The 26699-nt window shown below is 45.1% G+C and overlaps 1 protein-coding gene across 1 annotated transcript in view; it reads right to left on the bottom strand.

The window, feature by feature from the left end:
- The window catches only part of SCARB2 (scavenger receptor class B member 2), a 70943-nt gene that overhangs the window by 16902 nt on the left and 27342 nt on the right, over positions 1-26699 (bottom strand). The window contains exons 3-7 of the mRNA XM_059159004.1: positions 20370-20517; positions 18978-19166; positions 12737-12828; positions 7996-8115; positions 5090-5259 (exon numbers count right to left, since the gene is read on the bottom strand). Of these exons, the coding sequence (XP_059014987.1) occupies positions 5090-5259; positions 7996-8115; positions 12737-12828; positions 18978-19166; positions 20370-20517 (719 nt within the window). The remainder of the gene's footprint in view (positions 1-5089; positions 5260-7995; positions 8116-12736; positions 12829-18977; positions 19167-20369; positions 20518-26699) is intronic.

Genomic DNA, 26699 nt, shown 5'->3' with positions numbered 1-26699 from the left:
GGGGGAGTAGGAGAAGGAGAAGCAGGCTTTCCGCTGATCAGGGAGCCCGTGTGAGTCTCAATCCCAGGACCCTGGGATCACGACCTGAGCTGAAGGCAGATGCTTAATGACTGAGCCACCCAGGCATCCAGGATATAACATTTATAAATATTTATGCACCCAACATAGGGGCACCTAAATATATAAATATTAACAGACCTAAAAGGAGAAATAGATAGCCAAACGATAATGGCAGGAGATTGTAATACTCCACCTCACATCAACAGACAGGTCATCCAGACAGAACATCAAAAAGGAAACTGGCCTTAAATGACACATGAGACCAGATGAACTTAGATACATAAAGAACATTCTATATAAAAGCACCAGAATACACATTCTTCTCAAGTGCACGTGAAACATTTTCCAGGACAGATTATATGTTAGGACAAGTCTTAAAAATTTAAAAAGACTGACATCACATCAAGCATTTTTTTCTATCCACAATGGTATAAAACTAGAAATCAATTATAGTAAGAAAACTGGAAAATTCACACATATGAGGAAACTATATAACATGCTCTTGAGCAACCAATGAGTCAAAAAAGAAGTCAAAGGAGAAATCAAAGAATGCCTTGAGGGACGCCTGGGTGGCTCAGTTGGTTAAGCAGCTGCCTTCGGCTCAGGTCATGATCCCAGCATCCTGGGATCGAGTCCCATATCGGGCTCCTTGTTCCACAGGGAGCCTGCTTCTCCGTCTGACTCTGCCTTCTACTCTGTCTGCCTGTGCTCACTCTCACTCGCTCTCTCTGACAAATAAATAAAATCTTAAAAAAAAAAAAAAAAAAAAGAATGCCTTGAGATGAATGAAAGTGAAAATACAACATCTCAAAATTTATGGAATGTAGCAAAAGGAATTCTAAGGCAGAAATTCACGGTGGGAAGTACGCATCGTAAGAAACATGAAACTGTCAAATAAGCTAAGTTATTTGAAAAAGAAGAAAAAATGAAGCCCAAAGTTAGAAGAAGTAGGGAATAACAAAGACCAGAGCAGAAATGAATGAAATAGAGACTTAACAGATAACAGGAAAGATCGATGGAGCAAGGAACTGGTTCTTTGAAACGACAAACTCTTGCTAAGGCTCCTCAAGAAAAAAGAGAGCTCAAATTAATACACCAGAAATGAAAGAAGTGATCATACAACTAATACCACGGAAATACAAAGGATCATGGAAGACTACTATGAACAATTACATGCCAACAAACCTAAAGGAAATGTATAAATTCCAGAAACATAACCTTCCAAGACTGAATCTTGAAGAAACAGAAAATCTGAATTGAACAATTATTACTAAGGAGATTGAGTTAGTAATCAAAAACTTCTTACCAAACAAAAGTCCAGGATCAGATGGCTTCAGTGGTGAATTCTACCAAATACTCAAAGAAGAATGAATACCAATCCTTCAAAGTATTCTAAAACATAGAAGGGCAGGGAACATTTCCAAGCTCATTTTTACAAGCTCTGTGTTACCCTAATACCAAAACCAGACAAGGACAGCACAAGAAAAGAAAATTATAGGCCAATATCCCTCAGGAACATAAATGCAACAATCCTCAAGAAAATATTAGCAAACTGAATTCAACAATACTTTACAAGGATTGTACACCATAATGAAGTGAGATTTACTTTAGGGATACAAGGATGATGCAACATTTGCAAAGCAAACAACAGGGTATATACCACATTAACAAAGTAAAGGATAAAAATCAGTGATCATTTCAACAGATGCAGAAAAAAAGAATATGGCAAAATTCAATATCCATTATGATAAAAACTCATGATAAAGTGGATATAGAGGGAACATCTCTCAACCTAATAAAGGTCATATACAACAAGCCCACAGCTAACATCATACTCAACAGTGAAAAGCTTAAAGCTATTCCTCCAGAATCAGGAACAAGGGACGATTACCTATCTTTGCCACTTTTATTCAACATAGTATTGGAAGTCCTAGCCAGAGTAATTACTCTGGCAAGATAAAGAAATAAAAGGCATCCAAATTGGTAAAGAAGAAGTAAAACTGTCACTATTAGCAGATGACATGATATCATATGTAAAAAACCCCAAAGACTCATGGCATGTGGGTGGCTCAGTGGGTTAAGCCTCTGCCTTCAGCTTGGGTCATGATCTCAGAGTCCTGGGATTGAGCCCCACATCAGGCGCTCTGCTCAGTGGGGAGCCTGCTTCCCCTTCTCTCTGCCTGCTTCTTTGCCTACTACTATCTGTCAATAAATAAATAAAATCTTTAAAAAAAAAGAAAAAGAAAAAGGAAACCTGAAAGACTCTATCAAAAAACTGCCGGAACTAAAAAACAAATTCAGTAAAGTTGCAAGATTAAAAAAAAAAAATCAATATATAAAAGTCAGTTGTGTTACTATAACACTAATAATGAATTCTCAGTAAGAGAAATTAAGAAAATAATCCCAGGGATGCCTGGGTGGCTTAGTCGGTTAAGTATCTGCCTTCGGCTCAAATCACGATCCCAGAGTCCTGGGATTGAGCCCCACATCGGGCTCTCTGCTCAGCTGGGAGTCGGCTTCTCCCTCTACCTCTCCCCCTGCTTAGATTCTCTCCCTCTCTCCCTCTCCTCTCTCTTTCCTCTCCTCTCTGATAAGTAAATAAAATACCAGAAAAAAATAAAGAAAGAGAAAATAATCCCAGTCACAATAACATCAAAAGGAATTAAATACATTGGAATAAATCTAAGCAAGGAGATAAAAGACCTGTACACTAAAAATTGTAACAGGAAAGAAATTTAAGAAGACACAAATAAATAGATAAGATATTCCATGTTCATGGATTGGAAAAACTAATATTGTTAAAATGCCCATACTATCCAAAGCAATTTACAAATTCAATGCAATCATTATCAAAATTCCAAAGGCATTTTTCACAGAAATAGAATAAACAATCCTAAAAACTGTGTGGAAACACAAAAGACCCCCAAGTAGCCAAAGCAATCTTAACAAAGAAGAACAAAGCTGGAAATATCATACTCTCTGATTTCAAACTATATTACAAAGCTATAGTAATCAAAAGAGTACAGTATTGGCATAAAATAGAAATGTACGTCATTAGAACAGAATAGAGAACCCAAAAATACAACCCATGCACATGTGGCCAATTAATTTATCACAAAGAAGCTAAGAACATACGATGGGGAAAAAACAGAGTCTTCAATAAATGTCAGGAAAACTGGACAACCACATGCAGAAGAATGATACTGGACCACTATCTTACACCACACACAAAAATACACTCAAAACAGATTAAGGTCTTGAATGTGAGACCAAAACCATAAAACTCCTAGAAGGAAACATAGGCAGTAAGCTCCAAGACATAAGACATGGTGATGGCTTTTTGGATCTGACTCCAAAAGCAAAAGCAACAAAAGCAAAAATAAATGGGACTGCATCAAGCTAAAAAACTTTTACACAGCAAAGGAAACCACCAATAAAATGAAAAGGCAACCTACTGAATGGGAGAAAATACTTGCAAATCATGTACCTGTAAAGGGTTAACATCCATCCAAAATATATAAAGAACTCATGCAATTCAAGAGCAAGAAAATCCAAACAATCCAATTTTAAAAATGGGCAGAAGATCCGAATAGACTTTTTTCCCGAAGAAGATATACGAATGGCATGAAAAGATGCTCAACATTATTAATTATCAGGGAAATGCAAATCAAAACCACAATGAGGTATCACCTCTCACCTGTCAGAATGGCTAAAATCAACAACACAAGAAACCACCGGTGTTGGTGAGGATGCAGAGAAAAGCGCATCCTTGAGCACGGCTGGTGGCAATGTAAATCGGTGCAGCCACAATATATAGAAAATATATAGAGAAAATGATATAATTTTTTGAGGGTCCTCAAAAAATTAAAAATAGGGGCACCTGGGTGGCTTAGTTGGTTAAGAGTCAGACTCTCAATTTCGGCTAAGGTCATGATCTCAGGGTCATGAGATCATGCCCTGCGTAAGGTACCATGCTCAGGGCAGAGTCTGCTGGAGATTCTCCCTCTCCTTCCCCCTCTGCCCTCCTCCTGCTTGCATGTACACTCTCCCTCTCTCTGTCTAATAAATAAATAAAAATAAAATCTTAAAAGAATTAAAAACAGAACTACCATACTATCCAGCAATTCCATTTCTGGGTATTTACCCAAAGAAAATAAAAACTAATTTGAAAAAGATATATGCACCCTATGTTCATTGCAGAATTATTTTCAATAGCCAAGATATGGAAATAACCTAACTGTCCATCAATGGGTGAATGAGTAAATACGTGGGGTGTACACACACACACACACACACACACACACACACACACACACAAATGCAGTGGAATACTGCCACAAAAGGAATGAAATCTTGCCATGTGGAACATGGATGGAACTTGGGGGCATGATGCTAAGTGAAATGAATCAGACAAGGACAAGCATCTACGATCTCACTTCCATGTGGAAATTAGGAACAGCAGCAACAACAAACCAAGCTCATAGAAACAGAGAACAGATTAGAGGTTGTCAGAGACGGTGGGGTTGAGGGAAAGGGGTTCAACAGATGCAAATTTCCAGTTATAAAATAAAGATCTCAGGGATGTAGTACACGACATAGTGACTATAGTTACTTGTACTGCATGTTTACAGCTTGCTAAGAGGACAGGTCTCACGAGTCTTTGTCACAAGAAAAACATTTGTCTTTGTAACTGTGTGTAGTGATGGATGTTAAGCATACTCAGTGCAGCGATCATTTTACAATATATACAAATCACGCATCATTAGAGTGTATACCAGAAACTAACGCAATGTTATATGTCCGTTATACCTTACTTTTTTTTTTTTAAAAACAAGCAATGCAGAAAAGCCAGTAGTTTACCATTCTACAGCCACATTATGAAATATTATTCTGGAAAAGTCGGAATCACTCTTTCATGTGGGCTGAGAACATTCTTTGCTGAGGAACTAAGCCTGCGTCCGAGGCGACAGGGTCACGTCCCTCCCCTCCGCCTCGAGGCGACAGGGTCACGTCCCTCCCCCGGCCTCACCGTTCTTGCAGATGCTGATGTTCAGAACGCCCGAGCCCAGGCAGTTTCCTTTGGGCACACAGAAGCCGGCATTGTCCGAGCTGTTGGCTAGTATCTCTCCAGGCACCTTATAGCGGAAGGCAGGCAGGCCCCGCACACTCTCGAAGTCACTGAAAGTTATGTACACGGATCTGGTAGGAGGGAAGAACGGAAGAGCCAGTGCGTTAACAACTGTTCTCGGGCACAACGTGGCTCAAGTCCACGGGCTACAGGCGGGCAGTGAAGATGCAAAAGAAGGCTTGAAAGGAACCCAAGCCACTTGGCGTAGAAGAGAAATGATCAGGAAAGAAGTTTAAGAGGCAGCAGGTGGAGTAACAGCCACACCAGGCCAAGGGGGGGAAAAGGAGCGGTAGAAAATGAAGAGGACATTCAGGACGGAGACTCACACGGAAAGAAATCGAAGCGTCGTCCAGACCAGCACGGACACGAGTCAGTGTGGACGAAGCAGAAGCAAGGGGGAGGCGGGGACAAAGAGAAAGATGAAAAGGCAGCAAAGGGCGCTGGGACCGTGGCCGGAGCCGAAGGCAGACGCTGGACCGACCAAGCCATGCAGGCGCCCCCGTGTGACACTCCCGACTCCGGTGTGACGCTCCCGACTCCGGTGTGACACTCCCGACTCCGGTGTGACGCTCCCGACTCCAGTGTGACACTCCCGACTCCGGTGTGACACTCCCAACTCCGGTGTGACACTCTCGACTCCAACGCTTCCCTGCGCCCTCAGGGGTAACTGCTGTCCTGAACTTGGGGTCTATCCTCTCCTTTGCAGGTCTTAACCCTTTCACAAACGTGCACATTCACAAACAACGCGCGGCACGGTCTGCTCTACTGAAGTGTTATATAAACAGCACGCGTATTCTCTTCCTGTAATTTGCTTCTTCGTTCAATATTATATTATGAACACTTATATTTTAAATATAAGATATATTGTATTTTAAATCTTTCTGGTATCCCCTCATATGGCTACACCACAATTTATGTTCTCCTTTTTAGAGTGCCTTAGATTGCTTCCGATTTTCCACTCCTAAACCTAAAACCACACTGCGATGAACTTTCCTGTGCATGTCTCCTTACAGGTCCGCACAGGCGTTGTCCCGGCCAGGGAGCTGACGCAGAGCAGTGGGGCACCATGGCTTCTGCGTGTCCTCGGCTTTACTAACATGGTCAAAGGGCACATCAAAAGTGGTTGTGTCGGGGGCACCTGGTGGCTCAGTTGTTCAGTGTCTGCCTTCGGCTCAGGTCATGGTCTCAGGGTCCTGGGATCGAGCCCCTCATCGGGCCCCCTGCTCAGTGGGGAGCCTGCTTCCCCCGTCTCCAGCTTCCCCTGCTTGTGTTCCCGCTCTCGCTCTATCACAAATAAATTTTTAAAAATCGTAAAAAAAAAAAAAAGTGGTTGTGTCAGATAAGAACATGTTTCCGCTGTACCAAGTCTGTTAAAAAGCCTCCAATGGGGGTGCCTGGGTGGCTCAGCGGGTTAAGCCTCTGCCTTCGGCTCAGGTCATGATCTCAGAGTCCTGGGATCGAGCCCCACATTGGGCTCTCTGCTCTGCAGGGAGCCTGCTTCCCTTCCTCTCTCTGCCTGCCTCTCTGCCTGCTTGTGATCTCTGTCTGTCAAATAAATGAATAAAATTAAAAAAAAAAAAAAGCCTGCTATGACGCTTCTAGGTTGCCTTATTGCACTCACTGCATTCCAGGGCATCTCTGACCCTTCTGTCCTTCCACAGACACGTACGGTCAAGAGCAGACAGCCAGAGGGGGACTGTGGTGTCCTGTGGGGGAGCCGGAAAGGCCAGGAACGAGGCACGGGCAGCAGGGACGGAGCGGCGGGAGCCGATGCCAGAGCTCCTTCTGGGGAGACATCACAGCCGGACGCTGGAGCAAATCACTCAGATTTAGGATGCCACCACTGTTGCCGGCAGGGCTGGCCGGCCAGGCGCTGCCATCGTGTGAGCCACAGAACCCCAGAACAGCCATTCTTCAGAACACTGGACCGACAGTGTCAAATGAGACTAAACCCCTTGGGATTTTGAGGAGCTCCATGAAAGGGCTTGCGCGGTAAGTGGGGCGGATGTGGAGGTGGGGCGAGTCAGCTGCTCGTTCCGGCAGTTTGGGGTGACGGGGGGAGAAAGGGCAGGGGCCGAGGGGGGACAGGAATCCGGATGGAGAGCAGGATGCCTTCCTCCTTCCTCCCAGAGAGGAGCCAGAATCACGAAGGAGCAGGGGGGGAGAGGGAGAGCTTACAGGGCAAGTGGGAGCAGGTACGATCTAAGGGAAGCTCAACAAATGCCTGCAAACTTGAACTAGACAACGGTCTGAGTGATCTCCTGCGTAGTTGACCGCTGACCGGTATCACACTGGACAGCACCTGTCATAGTCACTAAGAGCCGCCTCTGGACATGGACACCGTCCGCCGGGCCCAGGGAGAAGCGCTTCACTGACAGTGACGCATCTGCGCCGAGGACAACTCCCGAGGGACAACTCCCACAACTCCCGAGGCAGGCAGCTGCGTCTGTCTTTGTTTTACAAATGAGGAAAGTAAGGCACAAGGTGGCTGGACGACCTTCCCAAGGTGGCACAGCTGTAGAAGTTGGAGCTGGCGTTCAAATCCACTGACAAGGAGGGGGAGCAGCACAGGGAGAGGGAGAAACAGGCTTCCCGCTGAGCGGGGAGCCCAACGTGGGGCTCGATCCCAGGACCCTGAGATCATGACCTGAGCAGAAGGCAGAGGCTTTAACCCTCTGAGCCACCCAGGTGCCCCAGCATTTGTCATTGATTAAGCAGAAATGCCCAGGCCTACGGAGGTTAGCTGCCTATATTCCTCACCCTTTTGGTGGTCCTACAGTCAAATAACTTATCTGGAAAGTTCTTACCTGCAAAATTCAGATGGGAAGACATAAAGAATTTCCTCTTTGTCTATCAAGGGGTGAAAAGAATCTCCATCTGTTCCATTGATCATATTACATGTGTCTGTTGTCCACCAGTCAAGGGACCTGTGATTGAGGAGCACAAGGAAGAGGAGACTGTCACATTCGATTTTAGATCTTTACAGATGGTCGGGACTTTTCAAGCCTTAATTGGGAGCCAACTACCCACAGAAGCTTATTTATACGCAGACACAAGGGGGACTCTGGTTAGGGATTGGATCAAGAGGGTAGGCACCTGATCCCCGAATCCATTCTGATAGAGGCAATGTCTAAAACTCCCTCTTTCCTTCCTGCAAAAAAGAATATCCTATGTCGTGGTTTAGAAATACTTTTTCTTAAAATAATGATTCAGTTTAGCATGCACGACAGCTAGTCCACTCACAGCAGAGTTCGGGATAGGTATGATCGGCTCTTGAGGACAGACTTAAGGTGGCAGAGTAGAAGGAGGGCCTTATGCTTGCCCCATCTCTCAAACACAGTTAGCTGAACAGCAAATCACTCAGAACACCAGGAAACCAATCTGAGGACTGAGAGGACAAACTGCACAACGAGAGGGAGAAAAGGGGCCACGTCATGGAAGGTAGGAGATGTGGGGTTGTGATATGGGGAGAAAAGAATCGCCAGTGCTGAGGGGAGAGGGGCCCCTGATCACAGAGAGAGAGAGACAGAAAAGGGGCACAGGCTGCAGGTTATCACACAAGAAAAACACTTCCCCAAAACCACTGACGGGGAAAACTTGGGATAATCACAAGTTTTTACGTCTAAAATGTTAGAATTCTGCACCATTGCTGGGGTGAAGCCTCGCAGGTGAGGCCCAGGAGCAGACAGTGTGGTCGGAGGATCCCCCGCGTGGCACGAGGAGAGACCGTTCCCTTCTTGGAGTGCACTTGGGAGAAGTGGATTGCCTCTCTCGAGACAAAGGAGCCAGCAGGTGCCAATGTGCTGTCCCGTTCATCAGCACAGGAGCAGAGACACCTGCTGCGGGCCACTAGCACAGCTGCAGACATTTTACTGTGCTTTACTGTAAACTCCAAGCCCCTGCACGTGCGTGTGACCGCCCTACTGCGACAAACTGGCACCAGCTGCAGTATGGCAAGACCCTCCCCCAGAGGATCAGTGCCCATCTGTGCCATGCTGGGTCCCTAAAATTTGGAGTTTTGAAACCCAGCTGGCGGTCCTGAGACAAAAGCCACAGTGCCACCGGGTGGGCAGAGGCTCAGACGCTGGCAAAGTGAAGGCAGGGACATGAGGGACATCGGGACAAACGAAGGGAGAGTTTGCTCCTCTTGGAGGCTTCCTGGACAATGGTGGGCGCGCACGCCCCTCTTTGGGGATGAGAGAGCGGGCTGCCACCAGTTTTCTCCCCTGTCAGCACAGACAGATTAAAGGGGACTCTCTGAGTGGGAAAGAAAGCCCAAAAGCAACAAAGACTAGAAAGGAACAGAGAAAATCTCCAGAAACACTGACTTTACAGATAATACAACAGCACTAAACTTGTATCACCAACAATCACTCTGAATGTAAATGAACTGAATGTGCCAATCGAAAGACACAGGGTATCAGAATGGATGAAAAAAATAAGACCCATCAATTGCTGCCTGCAAGAGACGATTCTCTTTTCTTTTTTCCGTGCATGTGACATTTATTTATCTATTTATTTATTTCCTCTATGGTTCTTTATTTATATTTATTTATTTATTTACTATTATTTTTAAAAATTAACAATAATGTGTTGTTGGTTTCAGAGGCAGAGGTCAGTGATTCATCAGAGCTCATCACATCACGTGCCCCCCCTTAACGCCCGTCCCCCAGTTACCCGAGCGCTCCACCCTCTGTTCCTCCCGCAACCCTCAGTTTGTTTCCCATGATTAAGAGTTAGAGCCTCATTTTAGACCTAAAGACACCCGAAGATTGCAAGTGAGGGGATGGAGAACCATTTGTCATGCCAGTGGGCATCAAAAGAAAGCTGGAGTGGCCGTACTTATATGAGACAAACTAGATTTTAAACCAAAGAGTGTAACAAGAGATGAGTAAGGGCACTATAGCATAATAAAGGGGTCTATCCAACAAGACCTAACAATTATAAATCTTTATGCCCCTAACGTGGGAGCACCCAATTAAACAAATCAATTAATAACCAACATAAACTCATTGATAACAATACAGTAATAGTAGGGGACTTTAACACCTCACTCACAGCAATGGACAGATCATCTAAGCAGAAAATCAACAAGGAAACAATGGCTTTGAATGACACACTGGACCAGATGGACTTAATACATATAGAGAGAAAAGAATAGGGAATATATAGAGAATATATTATAATACTATAGTATATAATATATTAGATATTAGATATATATTAAATATAAGATATCTATTAGATATTATCTATCTATATATTTATAATTAGATAAATAATATCTAATCTATTACATAATATGTCTAATATATATTATATAATATTATTATATAAAAACATATAAATGTTTTTATATATAATATGAATATATTTTTTTCACCCTAAAGCAGCAGAATATATATTTTTTTTAGTGCAGTTAAGAAATGGGCATTAGACATGAGTTTTTCCAAAGAAGACATGCAGATGGCTAAGAGACAGATGAAAAGATGGTCAACATCACTCATCACTGGGGAAATACAAATCAAAACCATGATGAGCTACCACCTCACACCTGTCAGAGCGGCTAAAATTAACCACACAGGAAATAGCAGATATTGGTGAGGATGTGAAGAAAGGGAAACCTTCTTACACTGTTGGTGGGAATGCAAACTGGTGCAGCCACTTTGGAAAACGGTACGGAGGTTCCTCTCCAAGTTGAAAATAGAGCTATTCTACCACCCAGAAACTGCACGACCAGGTATTTACCCAAAGGATACAGAAATACAGATTCAAAGGGGCACAGGCCCCCCAGCATTTATAGCAGCATTACCAACAATAGCCAAGTTAAGGAAAGAGTCCAAATGTCCACCAACCGATGAATGGGTAAAGAAGAGGTGGTACACGTATATACAACGGAATATGACTCAGCCATAAAGGGAATGAAATCTTGCCATTCGCAATGATGTGGTTGGAGCTAGAGTGCATCATGCTAAGCAAAATAAGTCAGAGAAAGACAGATACCATATGATTTCACTCTCTGTGGAATTTAAGAAAACAAAACAGTGAATATAAATGAAGGGAAAAATAAAGCAGAGGAGACTCTTAACTTCGGAGAACAAACAGGGCTGCCGGAGGGATGGGCTAGATGGGGGATGGGGACTGAGGAGGGCACTTGTGAAGAGCACTGGGTGTCGGATGTTGAAGTGCTGAGTCACCTGAAACTAATGTTGCACAGTAGGTTAACTAACTAGAATTTCAGTAAAATTGCCCGGAAAATTAAAAAAGGAAAGTTAGTAAAACAGGCTTATTAATTATTTACTATAAACATAATAAACATTTTACTTATATTTGGCTTACAAAGAATGTGAAACAGCATGGAAGAGGGGTGTGACATGTTACACAACTGGTAGATAGTGTTCTGTTTGGGAGGAGAAGAGACAGACAGCTTTCAATTTTGTCTGAAAATATTGTTAAAAATGAACCATAAAAATCTGAGGATAGAACAGACATAAATCAGAAAAAACATCCAATATACCAAACACTATATCATTATATTATAACTGTATCAATAATTGTGATACACATTTAAAAGAATAATACTGTGCTATTAAAAGATAATAAAGAAAATAACAGGTTGAGTCTAAAACAAAATCCACTTTTAGTAAATCTCCCTGGGGCCAGTGCCCTGGCCATCCACATACCCCCCTCCAGGGGCAACACTGTTACCAGCTTCTCACATATTCTTTAAGGGATCTGACCTATTTTGAAGTGTGTGTACACAAATGTATGTTTATGTACACAGATATGGGTGCTTTTTAAAATTTAAATAAACTTTTATTTAAAAATAGTTTCAGATTTACAGAAAAATTGCAAAGGTAGTACAGAGAGGTTCCCTTATATTCCATGCCAGGTTTTTTCGCCCATATTTCTGGAAAGCTTAGATGTAAATTTTTAATGTTCAAGAAGAAATTTTTAATGTTCAAGTTCCTCTTACTTCTGTCCCTGAAGAACTACCTTCCTTTTCTCTCCAGGGTTTCTAATTCCTCTGACTTAAAGTATCTTGGCTTATATGTAGCTTTATTGCAAGCTGTCTCAGCAACTTTTTAGAAGTAGTTTAAGTTATAAATGTTAAAATATATTTCTGGAATACCATGATGGTGAACTCACATGTATTTTTACCCTTAAAGAAAAACATGTGAACAATCCACAATCACTAAATTAAATTAAAAAAGAGAAACCCTTCCCTCTCCCCCCAAAACAAGTGGTTTTAAAGTATCTGTGCTATAGCTACACATCATTCAATGACCACGTGGAAAGTGAAAGTTTTCACTGCTTGTAACGCATGCCTCGCCGTGAGCAGTCTACAAAACACTGATATTTAATTTATAAAGTGTGTTGCCCCAATCTTGATTTATACAATAGTAATTACAAAGATATTTTACATATTTATAGAGTTTTCATGCAAAAAAATGACAGTGTTAATATTTTTTGAAATAATATATAAATGGGCATTCAATTTAAACAGAAATTTAAAAAATAATCACACTAGTAAATTGTTACACTTACGTTTTTCCATTCCATTCCACAATCTTTGAAAAGTTAAGGTAATTGTCTTCTCCGGTTAGAAAAACATAGTCTCCATCATTAGTCCCATTTTTCTGAAAATGAGTGAACAGGATCATTTTAAGAAACCAGGATTGTTAATTTTATGTGTCAGCTTGGTAGAATATGGTGCCCAGTTGCCTGGTCAGACACTAGTCTAGATAGTGTTGTATTTTGTAGATATGATTAATATTAAAGTCAGTTGACTTCAAGTAAATTACCACTGATAATGTGGGTGGACTCAACCAATCAGTTGAAGGTTTTAAAAACAAAATCTGAGGTTTACTGGGCAAAAGGAATTCCCAATTACGCAATTTAGAAAACCTGCCTGAGTTTCTAGCCTGCCAGCCCGTCTTATGGATTTCAGACCGGCCACCTGCTGCCCCCACCATTGCATAAGCCAATTCCTTAATACATATAAATCTTAGATATATATTACAGATATAAGTAGTAGATCTAGATCTCCTACTGATTCGGTTTTTCCGGAGAACCCTGATGATACAGTAACTGAGAAACTTAAGCTTCATGAAGCCATCCTATTTGGGTGTAATTGTTACAGAAGACTGAACCAGGAATAAGGTGACTATCTGACTAAATACCATATGAATTCTATTACTACATATGGTTTTAAAAAATAGGAGCCCAATTAAATAATGGACAAAGGATGTGAAGAGACATTTCTCCAAAATATCTGAATGGCCAACAAGTTCATGAAAAGATGCTCAACACCACCAGTCTTCAGGGAAATGCAAATCAGAGCCACAACACTATTTCACACCCACCAGGATGGCGATAAAAGAAAAAAAGAAAATGGGGCGCCTGAGTGGTGCAGTCAGTAAAGCGTCCAACTCTTGGTTTCAGCTCAGGCCATGATCTCGGGGTCATGAGACTGAGCCCCATGTCAGGCTCTGCTCTCATTGTGGAGTCTGCTTGAGATCCTCTCTCCCTCTCTCTCTGCCACTCCCACTCATGCTCTCTCTCTAAAATAAATAAATCTTAAGGAAAATAACAAACAATGGTGAGGATCTGGAGAAATGGGAACCTTCGCACACTGCTGGTGGGAATGGAAAACAGTGCAGCTGCTGCGGAAAACAATTTGGTGGTTGCTCAAAAAGTCAAACAGAATTACCATATGACCCCAAATTCTACTCCTCCCTGTACACCCAAGAGAATTCCATTCTAAGGTAGATAGTCAACGTCCCTACAAAGCTTGTGCACGAATGTTCAGAGCAGCATTATTCTTAAGAGCCAAAATGTAGAAAGAACCCAAACACCCAACAACTGATGAGCAGATAAGCAAAGTATGGCCTATGCGTAAAACAGAATAGGACTCAGCCATAAAAGGAATTAAGGGCTGATACCTGCTACAACGTGGATGAACCTGGTCAACGTGATGCTAAATAAAAGAAGTCAGACACAAAGGTGGGATATTGTATGATTCCACTTACAGGAAGGTCCAGCTTGCATGTGAATGTCCAACTCCCAGAGATGCGTCCATCAGAGGCAGTGCCTCTTGGCCCCATATGGAGAGCGGGCATGTATGCTGAGTTTTTTTAATACTATTTTTGCCCAACAAAGCCAAGCCCCATTCCCAAACTCCCTTCCTCTCTGGCTCTGAAGAAGCTCCCACACAGAGCCCTGACTCTTCTCCTCTCTCAGCCGGGGCCAGCCTGGCCACTCCTGTCCAGCGCCAGCGGTCCCAGCACCCCAAAGGGGCAGGAGAGAGGTTGTGCACATGTGTGGGGGGATTTCTTGTGTTCTGTCTCCAACAAAAAGCATGATCTTACTTTTCTTTGCAGAAGCAAAAAGAAAACCAGAAAAGACACAAACCTTTTAACTATTAAAAAATGTCTGTAGATTTGCAGGCAAATCCATAGAGACAGAAAGTAGATCATTGGAACAGAAGAAATGGAGGTGACTACGGATTATGTGGTTTTGGGGGGGGGAGGATGACAAAAATACTCTAAAATTACTTAGTGGTGGTGGTTGCACAATCTTGTGACTATACTAAAAACTGCTAAATTGCCCACTCTAAAGTAGTGATTTTATGATAAGTGAATTATATCTTATATATAATTGTGTGCGCAAGTCCAAGGCCAAGGCCCTATTATACTTCAGTTCCAACAGAAGAAAGTGGCATTAATGTAGCCCCTTTTCCAAGTAAGCTTTCTTTACTTGCACATTCTCTCCAAGTCACATTTTTTAAAAAAAAGTTTTATTTATTTATTTGAGAGAGAGAGAGGGTGCACAGCAGAGGGAGTGGCAGAGGGAGAGGGAGAAGCAGGCTCCCAGATGACCAGGGATCCCGATACGGGCTCTATCCCAGGACCCTGAGATCACGACCTGAGCCAAAGGCAGAGGCTTAACCCACTGAGCCACCCAGGCGCCCTGCCCCCCCCCCCACTTTTTTACTTAACATATTTCCCCTGTTATCAGAAGTTCTTCAGAGGTATAATTTAATGACTCCACAACATTACGTAGAAATAGTTATTCTATTATTGGATATTTAATTTTGAATTTTTTTGCTACCACAAATAATATTGTATGAATATCTTTATGCTTAAAAGCACTGTCAGTACTTTTGTTTTCTACACAGACCCATAGAAATAAAATCACTAGAGAAAAGAGCACCAACATGTTTAAGCCTTTTGATACATTTTATCAAGTTGTTCAAGGTCAGCCTGTTAGAAGGTGGTGGAAATAGCAGAGTCAATCAGTTTACATTCCCCAAGTAGCTTTTGTTAAACTCCGCTAATTAGATGAACCCCAAAAGAACAAGGTTTCTTATCTCCTTTTGCATCTCTCTATTCCCTGCGGTTGAATCCTTTCCTCACATCATTCAGCTCTGCCTTAAAAAAATTCAGACCCTTTGTGAATTCTCTTCTCGTGTGTTTTGCCTACTTTGGTTCTTGTTTCCATCATTTAACATAATTGCACCAACTATGCCAATATATCAACTCGGTCCACCTCCATAATGGTCACCTCGTGTTCCCCACATGAAGCTTCCAGTGACTTTAAGATATGAGGGAAAGGACATTTTAGGGAGAGCACTGGGAACATTATACCAACTTAGAGAAAATTCAAATACTCTGTGTAAAAAAAGGCTGAATGACCAATTTTATAAAAAACGGAATGGATGCTGATTCCTCAAGTCCTTCACTTAACTCAGGTAGGGGCTAAGCAAAGTAGAAAAGCATTTAAATGTTTCACAGAAATTCAGAAAGGGTTCTCCCCAGCTGTTTTCTTCCCGAGAGTCAGACACTGCATGAGAATGCTTGTCTCTTGCTGGAACGTTTGTTCTTTGAGGACAAGCAGGAATAAAGAGGTTTTATGTTGTCCTGGCACGGATGTGTGCTGGGTGCAAGGAACATATTACTGCGGGAGACGGAGGGGGCCCCTGAGCTAGGACCACCGCTGTCCTACCACGACCGTAACGGAAGCCTGACCCCCACCCCCACCCCCGAAGGACGGGCTGGATGGGCTGACCTCTCAAAGGCACTTTCTGACAACTAGAATTTTATACACCCCAGAACCCACCTCCAGTGGGAGGTGTGTGTGCGCTCTAATGCCAAGAACAGAGATGCCCTAAAATCAATGGGTAAAACCATGCTGAATGGCCCTGCAAAACGCAGTGTGAGCATCTGATATTTAACCTGGTCCTTCTCGGAAGCTCTGTGCCAATGTCTGCGTCACTTCTCCTGCTCGTCCTCGGACCCCAGTCCCTCTCTAGTAATCGTCTCTGGCTGTCTCGTCACGAGAGTCTTTGGAGGAAGAGCGCTCAATGGCCTGGTACATCCAAGGGGAAGGCTCCCACAAGACCACCAGGAGTCAGGAAAGATTTCGGCCAGGCTCAGGCAGGGGCAAAAGAGTGGGTGCCAAGGGCGGTGTGCCTCCCCCGACGCAGCCTGTCCCCGTCTTCGGGTGGATGGTGGCGCAGGTGTGAACTCCCGTGCTATTGGCTGAAGATCAATATTTGACCAGAGCAGATGACAAACCGACCAGAGACACTGCCTTTTCCCCAACACCACCGCAGGTAGTGTCTCTGGGGCCCAAATGGAAAGATTCAGCGGTCACTCAGACGAATTCAGGGTCGTCTCTGGAGCCAGTCGTTGGGGGGGAAGGGCCATGACTCCTGCAGTGCCTACCGTGGTTTGTAGTTTCGCAAGCATTTTTATGGACTTCTCACTTAACCTTGCAAAACAGCTTTGGAACCGTGGACACTGTGAGCCTTAAGTCACACGTGATGAAACCAAGATTCAGAAGTAGCCCCCCAGTTATGAAGTGAAAAAGTCAGAACGTCAATCCAGGCCCTCTGTTTGCAGGTCTCATGCTCTGTTCCTGGCTCTGTTCCCATGCCACATACGAATCTACCTGAGCAATGGGACAGGGCTTTTCTCCAGCGGGGCCCTGTGAGCGTACAGTGGCGTCTGCAAGGAGTGGCAAAGGGCAAGCACAGAGAAAGGAAGGAAGGAAGAAATACATAAAACAACACATCCTTGCCTCGGGAAAGCAAAAAATGCCAATTTCTTTTCCTTTTCTTTTAATTTGACAGATCACAAGTGGGCAGAGAGGCAGGCAGAGAGAGGAGGAGGCAGGCTCCCTGCTGAGCATAGAGCCCCATACGGGACTCGATCCCAGGACCCTGAGATCATGACCTGAGCCGAAGGCAGAGGATTTAACCACTGGGCCACCCAGGCGCCCCCCCCCCCCCAAATGCCAATTTCTTAACAAGTCCATAAACGCGGGTTACATTTTAAAGAGATACAGAAGGATCTTAGTTATAAGTCTGATGAAGTCAATGATATAAAAACATAAAAAGGAGGCTATACGATGGAAAGTTGCCTAAAAAATACTGAGGTCTTAGGGACAGGATCTACCTGGCAGGTGGACGGAAGTCACTGGGACCCAGAGGGCCTTAAGGAAAGCTTTGTTGGACCACGTGGGTGGCTCAGTCAGCTAAGCACCTACGGGTCTCTTGATTTGGGGTCAGGCATGATATCAGGTTGTGAGCTCTGAGCCCTGAGTTGGGCTCTGTGCTGGGCATGGAGACTGCTTGCGTTTCTCTCTTTCCTTGGAAGTTCTCAAGTTTTTTCAAGAAGGGAGGTCCACCACAGTTTAAGAAGAAATTGGTGCTTCCTCTGGTCTTACGGAAGCTGGGCTCCTGTCAGATGGGATCTTCTAGGGAGCATTTATCAAGCTCACCCAGAGTGAAGGATTCAGGCTCAGCCCAGCCCTAGTCCCAGGACCCCCAACTCTCACATAAATCATGTTAAAAACTCTTTTACTATTTTGTTTGGATGGTGTCCAAGTTTTGTATACCCTTGACGGCACAGGGGCCTTATTATCAGCCTTTGCCACAGACATGGAGGAACATGCTAGAAGATGACGGGAGAAGAGTGAGGTTCTTGAGTAGAGAGAACCAGGGAATAACCACAAACTTAAAGATGAGGAAACGGGTCACAGTCTCAGACCTGCCCCTTCATCTAACTCTTTCTTCTTAAGTTTGTCATTCCCAACCTCTCACTCTCCGTTTCACACAGGCTTTTGTTTTTGATTTTTATTGGGATTTTTTTTGGTGGAGGGAAGACGGATTTTCAAAATTCCTTTGATGAAATGCATCTGAAACTCGGGCAGCAATAACATATGCTCTGAACAGTAAGTACCTGAAACCTGAATTTTTTTTTTTTTTTAATTTCAAGTCAAAGTGAATAAAACCTGCCAGGAACCACACAAAATTCCTCTGAGGAGCCTAAGAAGTCACAGATGCGCGACACAGGTTCAGATCATCCAGACTCTGGGGAACGGCCTGTCTGAAAACGTACCGCGGGGCCACCACCCCTTGCGGATCGCACGTCCCGGTGTCGTTCCTTGTCCCTGTCAGGCGACGCAGGGGCTCGGTGGGGACTTGGCCCCGTCACTGAATTCCTGACACTTGGAGAGACCCGCCTGAGCAGGGGCACAGTCACTCCGTGCGTTTTCCGTAACTGCTCGTTCAGAGCCGGTGCTGGAAGCAGGTTGGAATCGTGGGGGAAGCATTTTCCCCCTAAAAATTAAATACGGTCTTATTTTTCACCAACCCTGCACGACCTCTAGGATGCCAGGTCGCCTCCGGGAAGGAGCCCAGGGCGCAGACGCCTCCGGCGCGCCGTGCCCCTCCCCCCACACCAGCCCAGTAAAGAGGTTCTGGAAAGAAACATGGACTTACCCCATAGTAGAGGCCAAAATAGGGCGAGATCTCGGGCTTGAAGACGTTGATGAGGGACAGGATCTCGTCCTTGTAGCCCCAGAGCAGCTCGTGCACCGTGTGGGTCACGAAGAGCGTCTGCTGGTAGGCCCGGAGCAGGGCCTCGATCAGCTCCCGCAGGAAGCGGAGCTGCGCCCACTCCATGGCGGTCTGGGGGGCACAGGCGGGTTCAGGGCGCAGAGCCCTCGCCCCTCCCCCCTGCCCCCGCCCCAACCCCCTCCCCTGCCCCCGCCCCTCCGTCCCCCCTCCCCCAACCCCCCATCCCCCTTCCCTCCCACAGCCCCTCCCCCTCCCCCATCCCCCCATCCCCTCCCCCTCCCCCCGCAGCCCCCCCCTCCGACGGCCCCTCCCTCCGGCACAGAGGGCTGGAAGCGTCACAGTCGATGCTGAGACCGAACAGCCGCAAAGTCAGGCAGAAAGAGCCTCCCCGGCTGCGTGTGCAAGAACAAGCCGCTTCGGGTCCCGTCCCTCCTGGGCACCGCGGACTGTGAGTGTGAGCTCCGCCCGCCCGCCCGCAGGGGCTCGGTCCCCTCCGCGCCGGGGACGGAGAGACGCTTGTAGCCGCGCCACCATCTCCGGCCACGAGGTGGCGCCGCCGCCCCCTGAGCCGGACCCGCCGCCGACGCAGCCGGACGAGGTCAAATCCAGGCTCTGGTCCTGTCTGGGTCCTGGGTCCGCCCTGAGTGCCGGGCGCCACCCAGGCCTCGAGTGCGAGCGTCAGAGGGGGCTGCTGGAGGGAACAGGGAAGTGGTCCCCTGGGTCTCCTGCATCTTTCTCAGATGGGCTGGTCCTTGTAAGGGAGCCAGGGAAACGATGCTGGGCTGCACTCCGCCCTCTCTCTGCTGTTTATTAAGGGGGGAAAGTCAGTATATATTTTGGGAATTTAAAAAATCTAAGATCGAAACCTAAACTAAGAAGTGGCATGCCAATTCTGTGGCTGGACCTTCCGAACCAAAACAAGGGGCACGTACATCTTTAAAAAATTATTCACTCTCTGCCCCCACAATCCCTATTTAAAAAAATCCGTATTTATCTGCACAAGAGCTGATCCTGAACACACAGCAAGAAGCTGGGCCAGGGGAGTCCTAAGATGTGCACTATGTCACCCCTTGAAAAGATCTTGTCTTTGGAGCATTGAAAACATCTTTGAAATTATGTCACCATTTGAAAAAGTCTGGAAAAAGTCTCAGTCGAACTCTAAGGAAGGGAAGTGTAAAAATGTATTTATATTTTTACAGACATTTATTTTTAACATAACTTCAAAACTCTTAAATGTAAAAACGTAACAGCCTTAACTGGGCTTTTTCCTTGCTTCTCAAAGCCACAATAATGATACCGAAAATGCTTACTTACCACCGCGGGAATATTTAACGTTCTAATTAAGTCAACTTTAGGGTCTCCAACAGATTGATTTCGTTCAAAAACGTAGGCCTTGTTGCTAACGGCAGAAATCGTTGTTCCATTATCTCCAAATTGAATATCTGCTTTGTTTCTAAGTTCCCTAAAAGAAAGAAGAGGATTCTGTTTGAAATCGGTACCACTGTAAAAAGCAATTTTTGACCTTTCTTTTAATATCAAAGTTTTTTCCAACACAACATTCCCACTATCATCATTACGGAGAGAGCCTGCAGATAAGGACCCCGTAAAGGCTGGAGACTAAAGTAGAATGTGGGGAATGCAGGAAGGAAATGAGGCCTCGGACAGTCTTCTCAAAACACTCCTTTTCATTCTTTTCCCCTACAACCGGGGAGGCGGGGCACGATGGTCCAGGGTCCCCTCACACCAGGAAATCAAGGCTGATGAACTCTCTCCTGTGTTATAGTTTGCGCCCAAAACATTTTCAAAATTTTCAATTCACAGATTCAGTCTGAATTTCAACTTATTTTCCAAAGTCTTTTTTATTTCTAACTTGAATTCAGTTGAAAATTCATTGAACAAAATAAATGCCCAAGGCTTACTTAAATTAGAGGAGATGGCTCCTGTTTTTGTTACATAGTTCAGTTTGGTTCAAGTTCATGCCCGGATGAGTATTAGGAAGTTCACAGGAAGTGCCTGGAGCCAGCACCTCACTAGGGCTGTGTGTGTGTGTGTGTGTGTGTGTGGCACTTGCCTTGCATGCAAAATAGAACAGGCACCAGAACACAACACTACAATATGAGGGTAAATCATATTGTAATGCATATTTAAAAATCCAAATTAGTGCAAAAACATTCATGATGAGCAAAATATCCAAATTTCAAATAAAAACAGGATCCAATAAATTTGTTCATCCGTGAATGAATGCTAGTCCTGGCCCTGCTTGGTCCATAGCCGGTGCTCACTGAATTCCAGTCTCTGCTGCTTCTCTCCCTCTGCTGCTTGCCTTGTCTTATTCTGGTTCCATCTAGGGCTGCGCTGTCTGACCCCACAGCCACGGGTCTCCTAAGCCCTTGAACTGTGGCTAATTGGAACTGAGACGTGTTGTGAGGGTAAAAGACACACCAGACTTCCAAAACAGCATCAAAAAAGGAGTGTAAAATCTCTCCTGAATTGTTTTATATTGATTACCTGCTTTGAAATGATACTCCTTTAAATACAGTGGGTAAAATAAAAATATATTATTCATATTAATTGTACCTGTTTCTTTTTGCTTTGTCTTCAGATATAGCTACAGGAAAAATCTTAAATTAAGTATGTGGTTCACATTATATTTCTATTGGACACAGCTAATCAATAAGAGTCTATAATTCTGACAAAGGTACGAAGGTTACCCCCCACCTCCTCCCAGGCCTTCCCTGACCACGGCCACACCCCTGAATGCTGCAGAGCAGAAGGGACCACGTCTTTGGCACTAAACTGCTTAGCGACATCGTCTAGATTGTGGCAGGACTCATCTTGATGCCCCAGGGTAGACTAACGAACCTTGTATATCTCAGTTCCTAGAATTTAAGATAAAAATAGACAAGAAGCAAATAACAAACGTAAATACAGAGATACATTAAAATAAATGTCTTTGCTCTTTATCATAAAGCACCAAGTTATGCTCAATAAATAAATATCAGACCCTGCACGGCTCCTTCAAGGGTTTAACCACACGATTTCATCTGATTTTATTCAGCCCTTATGACAACGCTGTGTCCCAGATGAGCTAAGCAGCTTTGTCCCACTGTTACAGATGGGGACACAGAGCACAGACAGGCATTAGGGAAGTCCGACCTTGAACCCAAGTCTTCTAACTCACACGTGGGGCTCTTCCTGCCACATCATGTGGCCTCCCTTAACAGGTGCTTTTTAAGTATCTGCGGGCTGAAACCCACGAATGCCTCTAACAAATGCTGAACAGGAGAAATTACACGCCCTTGCAGGTACAAGGGAAGAGTAGAGACCCTGACAGAGGCCGTATGTGGCAGCCAGCCTCATGGGGCCGGCCAGCAGTCAGCCGCAGACCAGCCGGCTGATGCCCATTCATTTCCTGCTCTTCCGCTCAGAGCCTGTTCTCCTTCCTCTCCTGCACTTGGCCATGGTGAGGGACCTGAGCTCCACCAGTTCCATTCCCTCGGCCTCTGATTCTGAGGACAGAGCCCCGAGATGGAAACCCCAGTGGCCCAGAGCCTCCTTCAGGGAGGTGAGGGGGGACAGCCTTCTCTAGGGGACAGTTTTTGTACTTGCGGCCCGGACTCCACGGTGGCCTCGCTGACCGCTAAGGAAAACAGGAAAAGTAACCCCAGGATGAACACCAGCTCGCACTCCAAGAAAGGCAGGCGGGGAGTCGGCCCCCCGAGGCGCAGAAGCCCAGGGACGAACTCTGCCAAGTTTTCAGTTGAATGATGAAAACTGATAATCTCACAAAAGCTTTTAATATATTTTTCACTGAAGCCAGATGTCACAAAATTAGAGGCCAGAATAATTCCAAGCCTGGAGCCTGCTTCATGGATGTCTGTTTATATTCACTGACTCTGAAGATGGCTTTTTGAATGTTTTCTTTATTGTTTACTCTATAAAAACCTAGTATTTTAACGATTTTATTTATTTATTTATTTGACAGAGATCACAAGCAGGCAGAGAGGCAGGCAGAGGGAGAGGGGGAAGCAGGCTCCCTGCTGAGCAGAGAGCCTGACTCGGGGCTCAATCCCAGGACCTGGGATCATGACCTGAGCCGAAGGCAGAGGCCTTAATCCACTGTGTTACCCAGGTGCCCCAGAAGCTAACATTTTAAAGGGAAATTGAGCATAGAGGTTCCAATCACTTTAGGCCCTCGGTAACTTTAACTTGGTTTCTCAATACATTTCAAAAGGTCAAAGCCAAGGGTTCCCAGACCACAGAGATACTTAATTCCCTTGGCAGGCACGGAGGGACCATGTCAGGTCACTCACAGCAAACTACATGACTTCCCCAGCCACCAGCCACCCTGAGGCATGACTGACACACGGCCTGTGTTGTAACTGGAAGAGAACAGTGCCATTAGCGGTCAGAAGGGGCCTCGCACTCTGCAGCGGCCGCGGGAGGGATGCCGAGGGGCCTTGCTCTCTTAGAACAGCGACTGCTGGAGGAAATCCAAAATCTTTCCCCTCCCAAGCCTCTTGTCTGGCCCCTTGGGAGGCCGCCGTGGAAGGAGGGGAATTTTAACAATATTAGCAACAAGTCTGGTTACCCATTCTCACCCACGGCTCCTCCACAACAGTCTGCCGCCAGCAGGGTGGTCTCCTGGGGAACAGCAGACCGAGAGCAAGAAGGGAGAGATGACCGCTCTACAGATCCAAGAACACTAAAGAAACTTCCAGAAATAGAGACAAGAGTTAAAAAAAAAAAAAAAAAAGGCAAAGCAAATCTTATGCCTACACAATTAATTAATTAAGGAACTGTACTTGAAGTGCCTCATACTTAGTAGATGCTAATAAATCTTACTGATGTTCAAGGCTCCTGGACATCACAGGCTCAGATTATGTCTTACTGTTTTTTGTTTTTTTTAAAGATTTTATTTATTTATTTATTTTATTGTTTTTTAAAGATTTTATTTATTTTATTTGACAGAAAGAGAGAGAGAGAGAGTGCGCGCGAGCACAAGAAGGGAGGAACGGCCGAGGGAGAAAGTAGAAGGTTCCTCAGTGAGCAGGGAGCCCGGTGTGGGGCGGGGCCCGGACCCTGGGATCCTGACCTGAGTGGAAGGTAGACTGTTAAGGGACTGAGCCACCCAGGCGCCCCTGGCTTACTGTTTTTTAGTCACAGTGATGGCCCTGGACATTAATAAAAGGTTGAGTTATACACCGTGAACTACTTCAACAGGCAGGTAAATACGAAACTGATTTCAGAGATAGTTAATTTAAAATCATTTTTGGTTAAAACAGAATTCTTACTTTATGGGGTGCCTGGGTGGCTCAGTTGTTAAGCGTCTGCCTTCGGCTCGGGTCGTGATCCCAGGGTCCTGGGATGGAGCCCCAGGTCAGCCTCCTGCTCAGCAGGAAGCCTGCTTCTCCCTCTCCCATTCCCCCTGCTTATGTTCCCTCTCTCGCTGTGTCTGTCTCTGTCAAGTAAATAAATAAAATCTTAAAAAAGCAAACAAAACAAAACAGAGTTCTAACTTTTAAAACAAAAAAGTTTTTAAACTCCTGATGATTAAACAAAATCTCACCATCCCGGAAGGCAAACAATAGCCTGAGATAAGGAAACCAGAAGGAATGACTCGATGTAGCGAGAAAATGAACATCAGGGCAATCTCTAATTCCTCCGAGATGCTGGATAAATCAGCTCCGGGCTGATTAGGTTCTCCACTGGTCCGCGCGCTCTGCTGAGAATTAGTGGAAAGTCACGAGCCCGCCGGGCACAGCGTGGGTGGGAGCTGCCTGCCGGGCCTGCCTTTGACCCTGGCTTCCTCAGTTACAAGCTCTGTGACTCAGAAATTACTTCTTGATTCTGTGCCTCAGTTTCCTCATCTGTAAAATGGAGACAATAACATGCTTTCCTTGGACGGCCGCTGTGAGCATGAAATCCACGGAAGTTTGTGATCCAGTTCGAATGTGTCTGGCACATCCTAAGTGTTTAGGATGCGCTAGTTACCAATATCACGTGCAAGCAGGCTTGAGCAGAGCTCTTGAGATGGAGAGACGCAAAGATCTTGCTCCTGTTTGCAAGAACCCCACAGCACAGCCCACAAGGACAGCCATTCCAACACCATTTTGCCTGTGGAAAGTGCTGGTGACGCTGACTCAAGGTGCTAGGCAGCTACCCCGAGGAGGGAGGGATGGCCGCTGGCATGGGAGTCCTGAGGTCAGCATCTTGCCAGAGCAGGTTCTGGAAGGGGGAGGCTTCTCCCAGGGGGAGAGGAGAGGGGCTTCCAATTTGAGGCAGAGAGAGGGCGAGGGTGGGCAGCACAGCGTGAAGGAGGGTGTGTTTCCTACACGGAGCTGGGAGACAACTGTGGTCCTCAGGAGGAGGATGCTTTAAGAGAAGCTTTAAGAAGAGCCTGCAGCTCCGGGCCAGCCGGGCCGAACAGCCACGTCAGAGAAGAAGTCAAGTCACAGAGTGGACAGGATGCCAAGGAAAAGAGGGCAGAGCCACGGGAATGGCCCGAAGGCAAGGCAGGGTACTGTAGGGGCTCCGAACGGACGTGCCACTTGGGCGTATCGATTATTTGCACTGAAAACAATCAAGGCCCAATCCACTCAGGAAGAAACTCTGACCTCCCGCTAACTGCCTAAATGAGTTTAGAGAGAGGACCTGCTCCAGAAGACAGCCATCACCACGGATTCACACTAGAATATGAACTAGGCAGGGCAGACAGGGAGAAATCAAGGCCTGTTTGATCAAAGTCTTCGATATCCCGTTGTTTCTGAGTGGCCATGTAAACCTTCCACCAAAAATTCACTTTTCTTCCTCTTTCTGCAAAGTGCTTTCCTTCCTTTGGAAGGCCCGGACTCCCATCCTCTTCTTAGTTCAGGATGACACACGGACCTCACTTTGCCTCACTGTCTTCGGAATCTCAAGCTTACATGGATTTCTCAAGGGCATATAATTAAATTTGATTTTCTCCTATTAATCTTTGTCTCATGTCAATTTAATTCGTAGACCAGCTAGAAGAACCTTGAAGGGTAGAAGAATATTGTCCATCCCCAACAACGCGGAGTAGCACCTGTATTTAACTTTCTGTTATCACTGCCCAGTCAACCAAGGGAAAGACTGAAAAACCTAGAGCCCAAAGCAGAATGCTGAGGAAAACCTGGGGCGGGGGGGACAGTCATCAGGGAAAACACCACCTGCATTTGTTGGGGGTGTGCAAGAAACAGCTTCACTCCTGAAGATGGAAGTGGTCCCCCAACCTTGAAGTGTTCCCCAGACCCAACTGTCTCCTACGGGTTAAGTCAGCCAGGACTGCCATGTGCCTTCAAAAAACTGACAAGTACCCGGCCACCACCTTTTGTACAAGATAAGAAAGAGGAGAGGCGCAGGAGGCATCACTTTCTATTCTGCTTACTTTCAAGCAGTTAAAAATTAAGAACAAAAAACTAATTTATCTAAAGTCACTTCTGTTTCTATCCTGAGGAGGGTGGGGAATATGATATCAAGGAAGAGTCTGAGTCAGGTTTAGAGAAAGAGATAAGTATTCTCTTGTAATGAGCAATAACTATGACACTTCTAAATTTTCTATCATCTCTTTGGCATTTAAAAAAAAAAAGTGTATACAGCTGGCCTTGGAGATAACTAAAGGAC

The sequence above is a fragment of the Mustela lutreola genome, chromosome 1 (assembly GCF_030435805.1).
Source record: "Mustela lutreola isolate mMusLut2 chromosome 1, mMusLut2.pri, whole genome shotgun sequence".
Classification (NCBI taxonomy): Eukaryota; Metazoa; Chordata; class Mammalia; order Carnivora; family Mustelidae; genus Mustela; species Mustela lutreola.
Note: the sequence above shows the minus strand (reverse complement) of the source record. Positions and strands in the feature narration are given on the sequence as shown.